The sequence below is a fragment of the Urocampus carinirostris genome, chromosome 17 (genome assembly GCF_059441175.1).
Source record: "Urocampus carinirostris isolate Australia breed hairy pipefish chromosome 17, RoL_Ucar_1.0, whole genome shotgun sequence".
NCBI lineage: Eukaryota > Metazoa > Chordata > Actinopteri > Syngnathiformes > Syngnathidae > Urocampus > Urocampus carinirostris.
Window position 1 is genome coordinate 29,382,993 of NC_142365.1, and position 20,137 is coordinate 29,403,129.

General features: G+C 38.6%; 1 protein-coding gene across 1 annotated transcript in view; it reads left to right on the top strand.

The window, feature by feature from the left end:
* LOC148349735 (polypeptide N-acetylgalactosaminyltransferase 10-like) overlaps positions 1-20,137 on the top strand; it is an 89,841-nt gene that overhangs the window by 53,235 nt on the left and 16,469 nt on the right. The window contains exons 6-7 of the mRNA XM_088321443.1: positions 2,841-3,024; positions 8,642-8,759. Of these exons, the coding sequence (XP_088177569.1) occupies positions 2,841-3,024; positions 8,642-8,759 (302 nt within the window). The remainder of the gene's footprint in view (positions 1-2,840; positions 3,025-8,641; positions 8,760-20,137) is intronic.

The following is a 20,137-nucleotide window of genomic DNA, read 5'->3' on the forward strand; positions in this document are numbered from 1 at the left end:
GTGACAGACCCCAATCAGTGCGGATAGGTCAGAACATCTCAGATGTCATCTACCTCAGCACGGGCTCCCCCCAAGGCTGTGTCCTGAGCCCCTTGCTGTTCACCTTGATGACACACGACTGCGTCCCTAGGTCCGCCACAAACCAAATCGTGAAGTATGCTGACGACACAACAGTGGTGGGCCTCATCAGGGACGACAACGACCTGGCCTACAGAGAGGAGGTGGAGCAGTTGGTGGGCTGGTGCAGGGACAACAGCCTCGTCCTGAATGTTGACAAAACTAAAGAGATCATTGTCGACTTTAGGAAAAACCAGCCCAACCATGCCCCACTTTGCATCAACAACAAGGCTGTGGAGGTTGTCAGCAGTATCAAGTTCCTAGGGGTGCACATTACAAACAAACTCACCTGGTCCGTGAACACTGCATCACTGGTTAAGAGGGCACAGCAGCGCCTGTACTTCCTGCGGAGGATGAGGAGAGCCCACCTGCCCCGACCTTCCCTCATCGCATTCTACAGGGGCACCATAGAGAGTATCCTGACCAGCTGTGTCTCTGTGTGGTGTGGAGGCTGCAGCGCTACCGACTGGGGTAGTGTGAGGAGGGTAACGAGGACAGCAGAGAAAATAATCGGGACTACACTTCCCTCCATTCAGGACATTGGCCAGAAGCGCTGCCTATCCCATGCTAAGAACATTATCGGGGACCCCTCTCACCCCCATCATGGACTGTTCACTCTGCTAGCCTCTGGGAAGAGGTACTGCAGTGTGCGGTGCAGGACCACCAGGTTCCGCAGTAGTCTAGTCCCCCTGGCCATTAGACTGTTAAATGGTCAATCTAACATATAGTTAACCTAAATCTAAACGGCTGCTAATCTGACTTTTTGCACTACTGGCAGTTCTTTATAGCTTGCCACTCCTTGCACATTTGCTCTCTGCACTATTGTACTTACAGCGTTATTGTTACAGTGTTAATGTTACTGTTTACCTGACTTGTTAACCTGACTGCCCATTTTGCACATCTGGTTAGCTACTCCTCTTGCACTATCGGCACTATGGTAAAATACTATACGTAGCCATAATACAATACAACTTTTACTTATATCTGTACATTCAAGGAAACTGTGCGGGTCAGATGTATCGACATTTCGTTCTGTATACACGTGTACTAGAATGACAATAAAGTAGATCTGAATCTGAATCTGAACTCGGCATTGCAAATCATGCAGATAGGACGATAATTCCCATCCCTTTGCATGTGACTTGAGAATCCATATCCTTTACATATGTTCGACCACTTTTTTTTTTTTTGCTCAACATGGTTTGTATGGATTGAAATATGAAGACATTTCGGCCTATGTGGAGATCTTGGCCCTCTCCCAAAAGGTGAACACCTCCTCCACCACTAAGCTCGCTGCCTCCTTCACTGTCTTTTTTTCATGATTGTGGAAGTAAAAGAACCGACTAAGCACTTCCCTCAAGGAGGGCTGCTGCTTTCCCATCATTGGCTGGGTGTTTGGCTGGCCGGTGAGCCAGACCTCTGGTGCTTTCCTTGTTACATTCGCCATACTTTTCAAAGTCAAGTCAATTTAATTGTCAATTCCTCAGATGTGCTTAACATACAATAAATCAAAATTTCATTTTACCCTCCTCTGTGCACAGACATTGACAACAATAAAGTGCAGATGCACAGAACGGTATTAACCTTAAACAATACTCACCAATAAAAGCGCAATGACCTTTCAGCTACACCGATGTAAAACTACTGACTTATAAGGCAAGATATACAATAAAATGTTCCAGGCAGCAGCAATAGTGGCAGTAATAAAAATAAAGTGAAAATGTAAACATGTAAAAGATAAAATATATAATGGGTAAAATATAAATACAATCCACAGGTGTGTACAAGTTGATATGCAGTCATGAATGTTAATTTCTCTTACCGGGTGTGGAAAGAGTTTAGTAGTCTCACTGCCTTGAATTATTGGCGTGGCCAAAATAATATTTGAAACTGATTTGAAAAATATATTATGATATATAGAATATGATTCTAAAATACATGTTACGATATGACACGCATGTTTATTTTGATGCTTTACACCTATTGTGATTGTTTTGAACCCAATTTCAAATGCACTTAAAAAAAATGTTTTTAAAGCACAGCTCTGATTTCTTATATTACCAGGTCAAATCAGCCTTGGCGCACCTTTTTAACATGTCCTATCCATCTAAAACTTCACAAGATGTGTTTTATCATGGTTTTATACCATATGCAAGGCCTTCGCTTGTTGAGATACTCATTTTAGAATTATTGCCTATTCATGAGGACCACTGCGCGCTGTAGTCTGAAATTTATAGTAATTACATAACATACTACGACAGTGCTTCTCTATTATTTTATGTACGCAATCCCCCAGCTGGATGCTTTACCACCGAGCGCACAATCTGCCAATGAGAGGTGCCCCCTAACGTAATGGAGGGGCAATTGCGCTTAACTCAAGGACAGTAAAAACACACCCTCTTGGTGAAGCCTCGCACACAGTGCCCAGCTCATCTATTGGAAAGCCAGTGTACTACAATGACATTCACATCGATCACTCCTGAGTGTACAGCACTGATTGGCCAAGCAATGTCACGTGATCATCTGCAGTCAATGATGGTCAAGCAGGGCCTGTCAATGCGTATAGACGTGATGAGGTGTGTTTTGACCTCGACAGCAGAAGTTCCACCGAACCCCTGAGACTGACCACCGAAACCACTGATATAGACAATGAAATAAAATTTAAACCACTAAATCCTGGGTAATTTTCCAGCAATCCTTACATAACGTCGTCTTCTTTGCAGACCGAATCGTTCAGAACCGGAAGTCGGTGGTGTGCCCGATGATCGACGTAATCGACCACGACAACTTTGGCTATGAGACGCAAGCAGGCGATGCCATGCGAGGCGCTTTCGACTGGGAAATGTACTACAAACGCATCCCCATCCCGGCCCGGCTCCAGAGCGACGATCCCAGCCAACCGTTTGAGTGAGCGGCGCTTTTTGTACTACAATGGAATCGCGATAACCTTTTTATACATGCACTTTTGGGGTATTCCTTTTGAGGATTGCCTCGGGCTAAAGAAACGGACGTTGTGACAGCTTCGGTCGTCAGACAACGGGACAAGGTCACACTGATAAAAACGTCAGACTGAAAAAAATGTCACATTTTCTGTCTTGGCACCTTGGAAATAAGTCTCCTGATGCGAGAATGTGAGCTTGAGAGGGAGGAAAGCTGACAAGTGAACAGTGGGATCACAATTACAGTGACGTGCAGTAAGGGGGATATAAAAATGGCCATATTTTTTCAGTGTTTAGTCTCATTTAACTTCACAATTTTAGGAACTCTTTTTTTTTAATCCCTGAATTTTCACTTCATATTGTGAATATTATTAATATAATTATGTAACATATTAATATGAGAAGCAGATTCAGAGCAAAAACAAAAGAACAATTTGTGCTTGTCTAAAACCGAAAGTGGGGAAACGGATGCGATTATTGGAGGGGTTTTTTTTTCACACTGAAAGACTTGAAATTAAGCAGTCATAAATTTAAATACGAGTCTCAAGTCGGGATTTTTGGTTGTTGTATACATTAAACATAAGGGATATATTTTATTTTTAAATAGCGTTTTTTAAAAGGCGTAAAGCGATAGTGTTGGCAGTTATGTCCGAGTGAGCCATGCAATTTCAGTTAAATATATCATGTAGCAGACAGTGATATCTGGGAAGTGAAATGGAGTTCATAGGATTTACAGAAAGTGTGCAATAGATACTTAAACATAAGTAGGCAGGTGACTAATTTTGGGCAACCTTGTTGTTTTATTGATTTGAATACCTAATTATTGGAACACAAAATTTGTTTGGTAAGCTCACTGACCCTTGGCCAACATACACAGGTGAAGCCAATCATGAGAAGGGGCATTTAAGGCTACCACTTGCAAGTTGTTCTCCTCTTTGCATCTTCTCTGAAGAGTGGCAACATGGGAGCCTCAGAAAAACTGTCAAATGACATGAAAACAAAGATTGTTCAACAGAATGGTTTAGGGGAAGAATACAAAACTCTAGCGGTCAGTTTCCACTGTGAGGAACATATTGAGGAAATGGAAGGCCACAGGCACAGTTCTAGTTAAGGCCCGGAGTGGCAGGCCAATAAAAATCTCAGATAAGCAGAGGCGAAGGATGGTGAAAACAGTCAAACTCATCCCACAGACCAGCTCCAAAGTCCTACAACATGATCTTGCTGCAGATAGTGTCACTGCACATCGTTCAACTATTCGGCGCACCTTGCACAAGGAGATGCTGTATGGTAGAGTAATGCGACAGAAGCTTTTTCTGCGCACATGTCACAGAGACGCTTGAGGTATGCTATAGCACATTAGCACAAGCCGGCTTCATTTTGTAGTAAGGTGCTATGGACTGATGAAACTAAAATTGAGTTATTTGGACATACCAAGGGGCGGTATGCATGACAGAAAAAGAACACAGCATTCCAAGACACACACTTTCTACCCACAGTAAGATTTGGTGGTGATTACATCACGCGGTGGGGCTATGTGGCCAGTGTAGCTACTTGTAATCCTGTTAAAGTTGAAGGTCGCATGGATTCCAAGTAGTATCAGCAGATTCTTACGAACAATGTTCTCAAATCAGTGGCAAAGCTGAAGTTGCGCCGGGGCTGGATACTTCAACAAGACAACAACCCCAAACACTGCTCAAATTCAACTAAGGCGTTCATGCAGAGGAACAAGTACAATGTTCTCGAATGGCCATCTCAGTCCCCAGACCTTAATATTATTGAAAATCTGTGGTGTGATTTAAAGCGGGCTGTCCATGCTCGGAAACCATCAAACCTGACTGAAGTGGCGATGTTTTGTAAAGAAGAATGGTCAAAAACACCTTCAACCAGAATCCAGACCCCCATTGGAAGCTTTAAGAATTGTTTAGAGGCTGTTTTTTCTGCAAAAGGAGGATCGACTAAATATTGATGTCATTTTTCTGTTGGGGTGCCCAAATAAATAAAATCTGGTAAGAACAACAATTCTGATTGGGCGTGCACCTCAGCCTCAATCTATAGAAATAGCAATCGTAATAGCAAGCTCACTGCAAGTAAAGCCATCCAGTAATTGTTATTTCATTGCATGGACCTTTTTTTATAATGGACGTATTACTGTGCTGAGTGTCTGCAGATTAAGGTATGCAAGAAATGTTGTTTTCTATCCTAAAGTTTATATATAGCATTCTTACACTACCAAAAAGATAATAAAAAAGATGTAAATGAAATTAAATGTAATGATCTGCATTTATATAGCGCTTTTCAAGTCAAGACTTCCCAAAGCGCTTTACAGTGTGCTTCACATTTCCCAATAGCTGCTGTGCAGCCATGTAAGGCGCTAACCTGCTTATTGGGGGCATTAGGGGTTCAGTGTCTTACCCAAGGACACTTCGACATGTAACATGGAGGAGCTGGGATTCGAACTGCGATCTCTTGATCCCAAGACTAGCGCTCTACCTCCTAGCGCTCTCCTTCCTGAGCCACTGCCGGTTAACTTATTTGTACATCATACTGTGCATCACCGGGCATGAACCTCACCATACATTACCACGCTGTTAGGATTAAAACGAAGACAAAAAAAAAACAGCATCTGCAAAAACAAAAGGCTTAATTGATTTCATAATTGTCATTTTACAGTTACACGCATAAAAACAACCACAATTTTCCTTGAAACGTAAACTTTCAGAACTGAAAATATAACCTAATAACCATGACGTTTAAAAACATTTTTCTGTAGTGCAGTGGTTAGCACACTCGGCTAAACACGCGACTCGTACTCGGGTGGAAACCTTTGTTGGCTCAAAGAGGGATGGGCGCCATCAGGCTATACTTGCGACTCTAGTGGTTAAGGGATACACACACACACTCACAAGTTGAAACAGCTATCGACCAGTTTATTTCGCAATGAAACCGTATTATAATCCCAAGCCATGACAAAATTATTTTAAACATTTAGGGGATTGAATAAAACCCTTGCTCAATTAGAAAGTAATAATCTTAAAACCTTTATTTCTAATCCAAACTGTTGTTTTAAGATAAAGTTGTTGGGTTTTGCAGGTGGACCCTTGTGAAGAGAGTTTGGAAACTAGACTGGGGTGCTCAAAATAAGAATGCTTTTAGTAACAAAACCAGGAACAAAGTTTCAAACAAGGCTCTCAAAGCAAATAAAATGTCCAGAATAAAACCTGACGAAGTCCAAACCGAAAACAAAGACTAAAATGGAAAAGCAGATGCCAGGAACAAAGTAAAAAACAAACAAGGGGTCACAAAACTAACAACCATGTCCATACAAGAAACATGAAACAAAACAAACCACATGAGACTGTGTACATGCAAATCTCCTGACCCAAGCGTACTGTTCGAGCAGTCGATGTAAAGGCCTAGGATAATTAGGGACATGTATGCGTAGGGATTGGGCTCAGGTGTGCCCTGCTTCCTGGTTGGTGCCCCGTGGGGGTTGGTGGCATCCTAACAATATACCAGGTTTCAAAAACGTATTCTCTAATTTCATTCAACACGGGCTTGTAGAACCCAATCTTGGCTTCAAGCCCTGAACCAAGTTTGGAGAAACACTTATCTCTATATTAAGGTGAATGGTGCAAGGCAATAGGTGTGCTGTTCAAATGTAGAGATCTGTGAATGAATGCATTGTATGAACGTGTATTTCGTACAAACGGTTACTCAGAGGCGTGGGGTTTGAAAGTAAAATAAGCATAATGGGTTGATTGTCTTTGAAATTAAATGTTTTGGATCGAACCATGTGATGCAGAAGGGATAAACCAATGTATGCTGCTGGGCCTCTCTGCTGATGAAAGGATGCATGGCACACCGACTTACCACTTGTTGTGCTGTGGCTTTAATGTTCGGTGTCAGGTTGGGAGGATTGAAGTAGAATGAATGTTTTGTGTATGTAAGTATGTTTTTAGACTCCAACCACATCCCACTTGGGGATATGGCTAGTATACAGATAAATGGATCTCTGATTCAAAACCTTATTGTAAGTACGGTGGTAAACAACAGCTATGTGAAAAATATATTGTACTTTTTAGCTGGCTAACAAGGCTTTCTTCATCGCTGACAGTCAATTTGGGCAGCACTTTATCATAACGATCACTGGCGCCAGCTCGTTCCTTTAATTGAGCCTCCTCGGGTGGCCACTTTGGGCAGAGTCGAGTACCTAGCCAATAACACCAGCGCCTACCTAATGAAACTCTCGTAGCCATGACAACTACTTGTGGTTTAAAAAAAGGATATCTGTCTTTGTTTTTTATGTAGACAGCTTTTTAATAACCTGCGTTTGGAAACCTAACCTTTAGGTTAGAGAAACAGGGCTCCAATCCAAGGGCAAGTTTATAATTTGGAGCTTGGTTTTAATTCATGAAATTAATTTGAAACCCTGACTTAAAGGTCCCGTTTCATACCCAAAATCCCGATAGAAATTGCAGAGTGGAGTTGAAACGCTGATTTAAAATGAAAACACTGTCTTTAAATTGTATACACCTGATTGGACAACTACCGGTAATGCTTGTTTGATTCCATAAAAATATATATGCACGTTTAATTCACAAGTTTTGAATTATTTATTTTTTCAAATTTTAAATAATTTATTTATCTTTTTTTTCTAGTCACACAAAATGCTTACTTTATGAACGCAAGAAACATTTAAAAATGTAGGAAAATTTAAAAACTACCACATAAAATGAGCATGTATTGTACTAAAAAGCAACAAAATATTGTCATAAAATAAACGTTTTTTTTTTAGTTGAATACAATGATTATTTTTCTTAATCAATATTTGAATTTAAAATGTCAACCATAATTCTTTGGTTTGGTCTTCATGCATCTGTACATGTTTCACTTATTCAAGTAAATTTTTTTTGTATTTGAATGACTTATTATTCTGGTAAGAAAAAAAAATGGATTTAAAATGTGCAAAATTGATCAGCCTTGAAATGCAGATTATTTCTTTAACTTTGGGAAAAATGAAAACAATTCTCCCATGTCACATTGGAAAATATGTTCTTCTGATTTTTAGCAACAGTTTGAATATTTTGAATTCAAATAATATGTTTGAAACAGGCTACAAAACAGAAATACGATGATAATTGATGATGGAAATACTACAAAAATACAACAACACTAATACTATAAAAATAAAAAAAATCTACTACAAAAATATCACAACAGAACTACTACTAAAGTACAACTACGGTAAAACCATCATATAACCACAAAATATTACAAAAGAAAGACAATAAAAAATACGACTGCAAAAATATGATGAAAGGAATACTACAGAAATGCTACAGAAATTCTACAAAAAAATAAATTTTAGAACTACAACAGAATGACTACATAAGTACTACACAATACTACAAAAATGTTACTGTACAAATACCAAATAAATAAAACAACAGTAATATTACAAAATCAGCAATACTACAAGAATCTGAATGTAGAAGAAATTCTACAAAATACTAAAAAAACAACAAATACAGCGATACTACAAAACCCCTAGTGCAACATATGCGTTGTGTTAAATGTGTGTTTAGGTCTCCAGTGATGGCGGGCGGGTTGTTCGCCGTGGACAGGAACTGGTTCTGGGAGCTTGGGGGATACGACGCCGGCCTGGAGATCTGGGGAGGAGAGCAGTATGAGATCTCCTTCAAGGTAAAATCTACTTACAGAAGCTTCTACTTTGGAAAATCTTATGGCCATTTATAGCCAACAAGTTAACTGGTAAACGTCAACACTTATTTAAAGGGGCCTTTAACCCGGGCTATGGTCTGGGTGAGTTTGGGCCAATTTGAGTTTTTCGCAATAAACTCTCTGAAAAAACGTCTTGAAATTCTCGAAAATGTTTTACATATTTTTTTTTATTCAAAATGTGTTTTAAAATTAAAGAAGTTTAGGAATATATATGTAAATGAACCAATTAATCACTAACAATCTAATTCCTAATTTGGGTCGGCTGCACTTATACTAACTCATTCAGTGCCAGACGTTTCTCTCAAATGGAAGGAGCCAGCCACGTTTTACGGTTTTGTCTCATTTATGATGGCCTATAGAAAATTGATACCTGTAGCTATATAGGCATAAGACTCATCAAAAGGGAGCTTGCTACTGAAATAATTCCCAGAGCCTTAATACTCGCTATAAAGCTACACCAAAGCCTTTAGAACCATACAAGATTGGTGGGGACAAAACAATGATCGCTCGGTATTAATGGGAACAATATCGAGCAATCTCCTCCATCCATGTCACATCTATTGTTGCGGTTTCACGGTGAACCCAAATGCAGAAAGCAGGACAGGGCTAGGTTCTTAAAAGCAGTTGGCTTTTAATAACAAAATCATCAACAAAGTAACAGACGGTCAAAAAAACGACCGTCTGAACCAGAAACAAAAACCTCATAAATCAGGATGGATTGGAAAAAGGTGATGGAGCCCGAAAAAAAAGAAAAGATTTACAGGGGCACCAGAAACAGGACGGCTGAAGGTCGTTGCTGTAACAGGAAGCATAAGCGGCCAGGGACTCTTCTCGCAGTTGGGGCATTGGGTGCTACCCTCTGGGTCCTTTCATGGTGGGGCAATTATGTTGTGGTTTTATAGTGGACCCAAAACAGGAAGCAAGACAGTGCAAGGTACTTAAAAACAGATGGCTTTTAATAACAAAATAATCAACAAAAAACAATGATCAAAAACAACAATAAAACTGTCAGAACTAGCAACACAAACCTCATAAAGCAGGATGGATTGGAAAAAGGTGATGGTGGAAAATGAAAGTCATCGACAGTGGGTGCTGTCCCAAACGTCCTTATGAAGTTTCAGGCTAATTAGGGACAGGTGTGAGGTGATTGGCGATACCTGTCCCAATTACAAACCGAATAGGCACTATCTGGTGCACGAAGGCTCGCCAGACCCCAACATCCACGCCTTTGTGTTGTACGTTTTTTCTGAAAAACACCAAGAAGCTTATTGGTGTAATTAGAGTGTAATGTCTTTTAGTTACATCTCAATTTACTTGACTCCATGCTCACAGTTGCCAACATTTTTAGACACACTGGTCTTTCCTGGTCTCCAACCAGTCACAATGCACACAGCCACTAAATATGAGTCGTCATATTACCTTTTCTTGGCTTTTGTGAGGGCTGACAATTATCTCTTTATCTCTGACTTTGTCCACCTGTGTTCTCATCCCTGTTAAATGTTTTTTTCATGGTTTAGTTTGAGTGTTTGCTATACTTACAGTCCACACTTCGTACTCTGTGCTATGTGAAAAGTGCAAATGCTCATTGCAAACAACTTATTCATCACAAAACTTACATTCTGCCAATGGGAACACCACTGCCCCCAAATGTCATGGATGTGACATTGCACTCGATTAAGTTTAAAAAATAGTTAAGACCCCTGCTTTAAACCAAGTTTGAAAATCAGTGGGTGTTTCGGTAGAAAGTAAAAGTTAATTATATTTGGTAAATTATATTGGGGGATTATTATCGTTTGACATAAATAAGTGTTTTCCAATGTTTTTGAGCAGAGGCATGTTTTTTTCAATCAAAAAATCTTTTGGCACACGATCCATTCAAAAATGTTTAAAAATTATTTTCTGGCACCAATTTTAGGTTAAATTATTGTGCTATTGTCGGTGTAAAGACTTTCTTATCATTTGTGGTCATTGTAGCTCAACACGTGATATTGTGATTTGGTTGAATAATTTTGCTGTAATTTTACTTTTTTTACCTATTTTTCAAGGGTAAGAATTATTTTTATCTAGTTTTTCTTTCTAGAAAAATGTTCAAAAATTATATATAATCTGATGAATGAAAAACGTTCTACTACATCTTTTTTATATTCATAATATAAGAAAACGGTAAAAATCTCACAGATTTTTTTCATTTTTATATTTTATTTTATTTGATATATTTTATTTTCACAGTGCAACCTTCAAGTAAATGGGGAAAGCTTAGACAAATAAATAATTAAATGAATACATTTGTGATTAACTCAAGATCGATAAATGCACACACAAGATTAAAAATTACAGCTATATTTGTGGCTCTACAAAATATATGATTCACAATGGATTTTTCTTTTAATGGTACTGGAGAAATTGGAAAATTACGTTTGAAATTGCTTAAAAATTATCTAAATTTGGCCATGAAAAAAGTCTACAAACCCAGTAGTAAATTATGAAAAAAATAAATTAGATCAGCAAAATGATTACATGATATGATATAAAGTATTGCTAATTTTGGTTTCAACTTTCAACTGGCAGAAGTATTGTGTTAGTCTCATCTCATCTCATCAGCCGTACCGCTTATCCTCATTAGCGTCGCGGGGGGGCTGGAGCCCATCCCAGCCATCTCCGGGCAGTGGGCAGGGGACACCCTGAACTGGTTGCCAGCCAATCGCAGGTATTGTGTTAGTGTTTAAAGCTATTTTAACTTAATTTATCTCCCAGTCATCGTTAATTTGATCAAGTTCTTCCATTTAGCACGAGCAACAGCCGCACAGCTGCTAAGTCTACTTAGCCCCGTGATATTCAATTTGGCTTGCTATTTTCATGAAGATCCCCATTAGCTGATAGGCTCCTAGCTAACGTTCTCCTGAGGTGAGAAGATTAGTGGGCTCTCACACTAATCCTGACAAACCCCAAGACATCCTCGCTGGCTTCGAAAGCGACCGTCTCCATTCAAAGAATTTGCCAGTTTGAGAACGCAGAGTTTTACACACTCACACTGTCAGATGATGTCAAGCCACAAAATCGTGCGGGCAGTCGTTTGGAAAACTTGTCCAGGTTGCTGCTAATATTTGGACCCATCTACTGCTAATAAATTAAGGCCCATTACAGTAATATGATCTTATCTCAGAAATAAATGATCAATGGATGTTTGAATCTTATTACTCAACTCATTCAATGCCAGACGTGTCTCTGAAATGGGAAAAGCCAGTGGCAGACAATTTTTGCCATTTTGAAGGCCTAAAAAACAGTTGGTTCTGAGGCTATATAGGCATGGGACACATCAGTTGAACATTGTTAAGTTTCTTGAAAATACAAATTTTCGAGAAAAACAGCTTTTTCTGAAAGGATCGATTTCAAATCGAACTTTTCCCTTGTTTCTTTGGTTGCGATATTGCAACATTGCTTTCTATAAACACAAAGGCACTTTGCTGGCAAAATAAAATTGTATTGCAAAAACACTAAACTTATGCAGGAACGATACATTAACTTTGCAAGAACTTTTCAGCACCAAATGTTTCCGGTGTTGTGAGCACACAATTTTGGTTACCATGGTAATCGTGTTCCTGCGAACCGGCAAGATATGTCATGCCTCATTGTCACAACGATGATGAAAGAACTTCATCTTTCTGGGAAAAAATGCTCAAAGCATTGACTGACCGTACTTATCCATAACTTTGGTACTCTGACTAAACTGCTTCGCCACGCCTATGCTCACTATACAGGAAATAACACTAGAATGTTGGACTACCTCGATGTGTTGACTAAAATTTGATCAAAGCCACTCCTGCCATCTAATGGTAATTCATCTTACTAAAACATTTGCCAGAGGCTTAACACCAAATAATGAGCTGCGCCATAAATATATATATATATATATATATATATATATATATATATATATATATATATATATATGACATGGTATTGAATTAGTCAAAAAAGTCCTCTCCTGTATGGTTAAAAAAGAGCATTTTGTTGCTTTTAGAGAAACTCCACAGTAAAAACGATTTGCGTGTACGTAATGTAGCTTTGCTCTTTGTGTAATTAGACCACAACATTATTGACAAACAAACAGAAAAGGGGCGGGGGCACTGTTTAGCCAATCAGAATGCAACGGTGAAAAGTAAACTGCGATACAACAAAGGATTACTGGACGTATTTCCAATTAACATTTTCATTCAGCAGGCAAGGTTCAAAAGACTGATGGCCGTATGGGGACCCTGGGCCGTAGTTTTCCCACTATTGCTCTAGTTCCACTAAACCTTTGATGTACTTTTACATTGAGTCTTAACTGTGAGCTAGCAGACTTTTGTAAGACTTTTTTTTCTCAGTTAAACTGAACTGTAAATGTAACAGACCTAATGTTCACCATTTAGCCACTTAACTTTGTACATTTTTACTAGCAATTCAAGACCCAAAGACACAAGGACAAAAAATTGCTGTTTCTTATAACATCACACTCTATTGCACTGGTTCTTAACTGGTTTGAGTTAAGGACCCACCATTCTGCCATCATGATAAGCTGCGACCCAAATAGAGAAAAAAAAAAATCAACTTTTCAAATGTATCCAATGAAAAGATTGTGTACTGTGTAAGCAGAGATAGTATGACATACTCTGCTTTAAAAAACACAAAATAACACAATGACCATAATGTCAGAACCAGAACAGACAACAGACCTAAACGCGTAACGTTTCACACAAAGCTTTATTGAGGAATCGGGGAAGTCAGGCACCGGGAAACAAATGACAGCGATCCAGTGCTCGCTGGGCATGAAAAGCAGAAAGCCCTCAAGATCGGAGCGTGGTCGGAGGACGGAAACAAGTCGGGCAGCCAGGTCGGGAGATCAGAGCGTGGTCTGAGGACAGAATCAAGTCAGGTAACCAGAGACGATCGGGAAACCAGGGACAGAGGAGCAGGAAACAGGACAGGATGGAACAGATGGGAGCCAAATGAGTCAAAAAGTGCTTGCCTTGCATGTGTGGAGGTTCGCTGACGGACTGACAAGAAGTGAATGAGAGTGATGTGTTTAAATAGGAAGGGAACCAATCAGAAAACGAGCAGCAGCTGAGGCTAAACGTGTGGCCACAGGTGAGGGCAATGGGCAAATCATGACACAGAAAAACAAAATGACTTCAAATCCCATATATACTCTCATATAAGCCTACATCTCATATGATCAACCACCTAAAGCCAATTCAAAATAGCCATATACTAAAATAAATTTAAAATATCAAGAAAGCGACTACCTAATCAGCAATATTTATATAATGTTGTAGGAAATTAAAAGGAATATACTGTTAAAAAATTTACAAATATAACTTCTTTAGATATTTACTGTACTTTCTAGTAACGCTTCAATGCTACTCACTTATACAACATTTTCGTTTTTGCAATCATTTTCCTCTTGGTCACTATTTTTGATATGCCCTTCCTCTTCTCATTACCTTTCTTGTGACCCATAATTATTGGCAGAAAAAGGAATTAAAACCAACAAAATAACAATTCGGTGCCCCTCAAACGCTCTGATTGACTGAACAAGTAGAAGAGATCAGGCAGGGTATTATTGCCATTTACTGTTAATGAGTGTACCATATTTTTCGGACTATCAGACAATCCAGAGTGTAAGTTGCACCAGCCAAAAATGCTTCATTGAAGGCAAGGTCACACAGTCTTTCACCGGCGTATCGCAGCTGAATCACGGCCAGAAGTTTCTGCCCGTGAAGCAGACGCGGTGGAAAATTCGCAAAATTGGCTAAACCCGCTGTTTACCCGTGGTATGCCCGCGAAACAGATGCCGGCGACTGTTCCGCGTCCTTATCGCGGGTATCCGCGGCTACATCGCATTTGACCATGCTTATACGCAGTACACACGCTAATGCACGTGATAACACCGCGATACAGGCGCAGAACAAACGTGCTATGACCGTGCTCCACCCGCGATTACCCGCTAAAATTTCGCATCTTACCCGCGTGTAACCACGTCTTGGCCACGCCTGTAGCACGTCCCAGCACGTTCATACCGCGTCTTTACCTGGTGTGTACCACGTGTTACCCGTGGTCTAAAGTTTTGAGCAGCGCAAAACTTTTTCGCGCAGCCAACCGCGTGTGAATTTCTTACCACGCGTAAAGCACTGCTGTATCTCGTCTGTATCACGATCTCAGAGCGTCCAACAGCGTCTGCTTCACGGGCAGAAATTTCTGGCCGTGATTCAGCCTCGATACGCCCGTGAAAGGCTGTGTGACCGGGCCTTAAGAAGGAAAAAACATTCATAAGTCACATGTATTTGAAATGTATCGGATAAAAACAATCACCAAAAACATAAATGTCATCTTGTAAAGCAATTTCAAATTAAATATAGTAAGGGGCTAAATTTTCAAATTATCATCAATCAATCTCTTGACTCCCTTGACTGCACGTGAACGCACCGCACCGCGAGTGAAGCTAGCGTAGCCGCTAATGTGCTATGGCCACTTGAATGCCACGATTTTGGCGTCTGTGGGTTTTGAAAAGAAAATAAAGCACGGAGTCGACGTTGTCGTTGACTCGCCGGATTTCTTTCAAAAACCAGTGCAGGAAGGAGGTCGATTCGCCTGCTTTCCGAGATCGGCCAATGTTGACGCTGGCAAACATGGCGGCGCTGCTTTGTAAAGCGACCAAAAGCCGGGGAAACTAAGTCCGGCGAAATAACAACTTCAGAGTCAGAGGGCGATCGGGTGAGGCGATTAGCGGACGGTGCCGTAAGAGAAGCGTGAAGTTTTCAAGATGCTAAGCAGAGATAAAGAACTCGAGGAAATTAAAAAGTCACTCGGCTTTTTAATGGACAAAATGGATATAGTCACTAAACAACAAGACACAATCTTGAGTTTAATAGCTGAAATCAAAGACCTAAAAAACGAAAACGTGGAGAAAGACAAGAGGATTATTGCGGTAGGAGGACGAGTAGCAGATCTGAAACAGTACACCAGGATAAATGACATTATTATCACTGGTCTGGACATTAAACCTCGGACCTATGTCAAGGCTGTGGCAGATAAAAATATTGCAACGGATGCTAATGAAGATTCTGCTGAGCAACAGGTCATTGCTTTTATGAGCAAAAAAGGCATATCCATCAATGCTGAGGACATAGAAGCATGCCATCAATTAACAAGAGGTCAGAACCGCCCTAAGGCGACCATCGTGAGATTTGTCAACAGAAAACGGAAACATGAAATCCTTAAGCAAGAAAAAAAACTAAAAGGGACAAATGTTTATTTAAATGAACACTTAAGCAAAAAAAAAACTCTGACATTGCAAGACAGGCTCGATTTTTTAGGAAAACGAACAAGATACAAGGAACTTGGACTTCAAACTGTAGAATATACATAAAGTTAAACGGCATTCCAGAAGAAGCAAAAATACTTTGGGTACGAGAAATGCAGGAGCTGGACAGATTTGCCTGAAGTGTAACAAGGGCATCCTGGACTGACAATATGGACACCTTTATTACAGATCACAAATAAAAAAATCCATCATAATTTTCTTACGCCATGATCTACTGGAACTGAGCATTGTTGATCACACTGACTCCAATATTTCAAGATTAGATGACTTCGATCCCGACCACAAATTCCTATCAGCTAGCTCAGACAATTGCAAATATTATACTGGAAATGAATATAATACTTTTTGTTAAATCTGAAGGCAAATTCTCAATAATACACCTTAACAGTAGAAGCATGTACGCAAATTTTGATGACATCACTGAATACTTACAGCAATTTGAGAACCCGTTTAGTGTTATTGCAGTTTCTGAAACGTGGTTCAGTGAGGAAAGGCGTGTAAATTTTGAATTAAACAACTATAATTTGAACTATGTAAATAAAACAAACAAAACAGGAGGTGGGGTAGCTATATATGTGCACAAAAGATTAAAGTCGAAAATATTTCAAAACATGTCTTTTTTCATTGACGATTTACTTGAATGTATTACAATAGAAATTATAAATGAAAAAAGGAGAAATATTATAGTCAGTTGTGTATATAGATCACCGGGCTCAAATCTGGAAACCTTCACAAACTGGGCTGAAAAAACATATTCAACAATAAGCGCCAAAACACTATTCATTTGTGGAGATTTCAACATTGATCTAATGAATCCAAACAAACATAAAAACATTGATGACTATATTAATATGATGTACAGTATGAGTTTGTACCCAACTATATTAAGACCTAGTAGATTCACTTCACACAGTGCAACACTCATTGACAATATATTTACAAATAATATGGAATTTACAAACTGGAATGATATATATGGTACAGATGATGTGGATCGTGCGTTTGACATATTTTTGGAAATATTCACCAACAAGTATACCAAAAATTGCCCAATGAGACAAACTAATATTAAGAATAAATCTGTAAACCATCCATGGATGACTAAGGGTTTACATAATGCTTGTAAGAAAAAAAACACCTTATATAGAAAATGTATTAAACTAAGAACTGAGGAAGCCGAATCCCGATATAAAACGTATAAAAACAAATTGACAGGAATATTAAGAGCAAGCAAGAAATTATACTATACCAATTTATTACATCATAACAAAAGTAATATCAAAGGTATTTGGGATATATTAAATAGTATAATAAAAGGAATGAATGTAAGCAATGCATATCCAAACTATTTTATTGATAAGAACAGTGAAAATTATAATTTAAATCAAGTTCTGGAGAATTCCAATTGTTATTTTGTGAATGTTGGACCAGAGCTCGCTGCAAATATCCCACATTGCAGTGGTAAACAATTTGAGTCACGGATAAAAATTAACTCCAAGACCATGTTTTTATCTGGGGTTATGGAATCAGAAATCTTAGACGTGGTTAACAACTGTAAAAACAAAACGTCTATGGATTGTTTTGACATCGATATGGTACTATTATAAATAGCATTGTGAAACCATTGACCTACATCTGTAATCTGTCATTTCTAACAGGCACATTTCCAAATCAAATGAAAATAGCAGAAATTATACCAATATACAAAAATGGAAACAAGCACAATTTTACAAACTATAGACCGGTATCTTTGCTTCCTCAGTTCTCTAAAATATTAGAGAGACTTTACAATAATAGACTAGAACAATTTGTAGATAAGCATAAATTGATTAATGAAAGTCAATATGGTTTTAGAGCAAACAGATCAGCAAAAATGGAAATTATTGATGCGGTAGAAGAAATCACCCAAAGTATAGAAAAGAAGAGATACGGAGTCGGGGTATTTATTGACTTAAAAAAAGCATTTTATACCATTGATCATAATATACTATTAAAACAACTGGAAATATATGGCATCAGGGGAGTGGCTTTGCAATGGATTGAAAGTTATTTGACGGGGAGGAAGCAATATGTAAAAATGGGAGAGTTTTCATCTGAATATTTGGACATCGGTTGTGGAGTACCACAGGGTTCTATCCTGGGACCAAAGTTATTTAATTTATATATTAACGATATCTTTAATGTTTCAAAACTATTGAAATTAGTAATATTTGCAGACGACACTAATATTTTCTATTCAAATGATAACTATATTGATTTGGTAACCTGTATTAATTGTGAACTAATTAACCTAAAAGTATGGATGGATATAAATAAATTATCTTTAAATTTAAATAAAACCAAAGTAATATTCTTTGGTAATCGTAAGGCAAATCAAGATTTAGAAGTAAAAATGGATGTTGTCGCAATAGACATTGTATCAGAAATTAAGTTTTTAGTGGTCATAATAGACAATAAATTAAGTCGGAAAACACACATCAGACACATACAAACTAAGGTATCTAAAAGCATTTCAATAATTAATAAAGCCAAATTTCTTTTAAATTATAATGCATTGTATTTATTATATTGTTCTCTCTTTCTGCCATATTTAACATATTGTGCAGAAGTCTGGGGCAATAATTACAAAAGTTCACTACAGCCCCTTTTTATCCTTCAAAAACGTGCAATAACAACCATACACAGGGTAGGATATCGGGATCATACCAATATTTTATTCATGCAGTCCAAATTATTAAAATTGGATGATTTAATACAATTTTTCACTTCACAACTGTTATTTAAGGTCAACAAAAACATAGTGCCAGAGAACATACAAAATTTATTTACTCGGAAAGAGGGAAATTATAACTTGAGGCGCTGTGGTGAATTCAAAATCCCAAAGGTGAGAACCACCAGGAAAAGTATGTGTGTGTCTGTGTGGGGAGTCAGACTTTGGAATAATTTGCAAAATGAGATCAAACAATGTCCAACTATCCATGTGTTCAAATTTAAATACAAAAAAAGCATTACTGGCGAAATACAGGGATGAAGAAAATGGGATATAAGGGGGATTGGAAATACTGCATTTCAAACTATGGTTACCTTGTTGTTATTGTTGCTATTATTATATCAGAACTGTTATTATAAGTATTGTGTTTATTTTTATTGTTATTATCACTGGTGCCGCAGTGACATTATGCGCATTATGACGTTGAGGGCTGGTATTGCGAAGATTAGTGTATAAAATATGTGATTATTGTAACTATTATAATTATTGATATCTGACCCATGTAATAAGTATATCCATGAGATTTTGTTGTATTGGACACAAGAGGAGCTATCTATAAAATGTATTTAATAGGGAAGATAAAGGGGTAGGAAAAATAAGCATCTGCTTCTGACTACCCCTTTTCGAACATGTCATGTGACATTATTCTGTTGTTGACTCATTGTTTTTGTCCTATTTTTATGTTCAAATAAAAGTTTTCATTCATTCATTCAAATTTTCAACACAACAGCTCAAAGTTGAAATTATAAACACAGGCATAGAGCGCCCCCTAGCAGTTTAGTGAGAAATTAACATGTGAACTGATATACCCGGTTATAATCCATCCATCCATCCATCTATTATCTGCACCGCTTATCTTCAGTAGGGTCGCGGGGGCAGGGGAGACCCTGAACTGGTTGCCAGCCAGTTGCAGGGCACACCGAGACAGGCAACTCACTCGCTTATTCACCCTGAGGGACAGTTTGGAGCGGCCAATTAACCTGGTATGCATGTTTTTGGAATGTGGGAGGAAACCGGATTGCCCGGATGAAACCCACGCAAGCACATGAGAACATGCAAACTCCACACAAGAAGGTTCGATCTCATGACCTTAGAACTGTGCCGTGGACGCGCTAACCACTCATCTGCCGTGCTGCCCCTGGTAAAAATTTGCCAATAATTTCACAGATAGGTCTCATCGGAGTATAAGTCGGACCCCGGGACAAA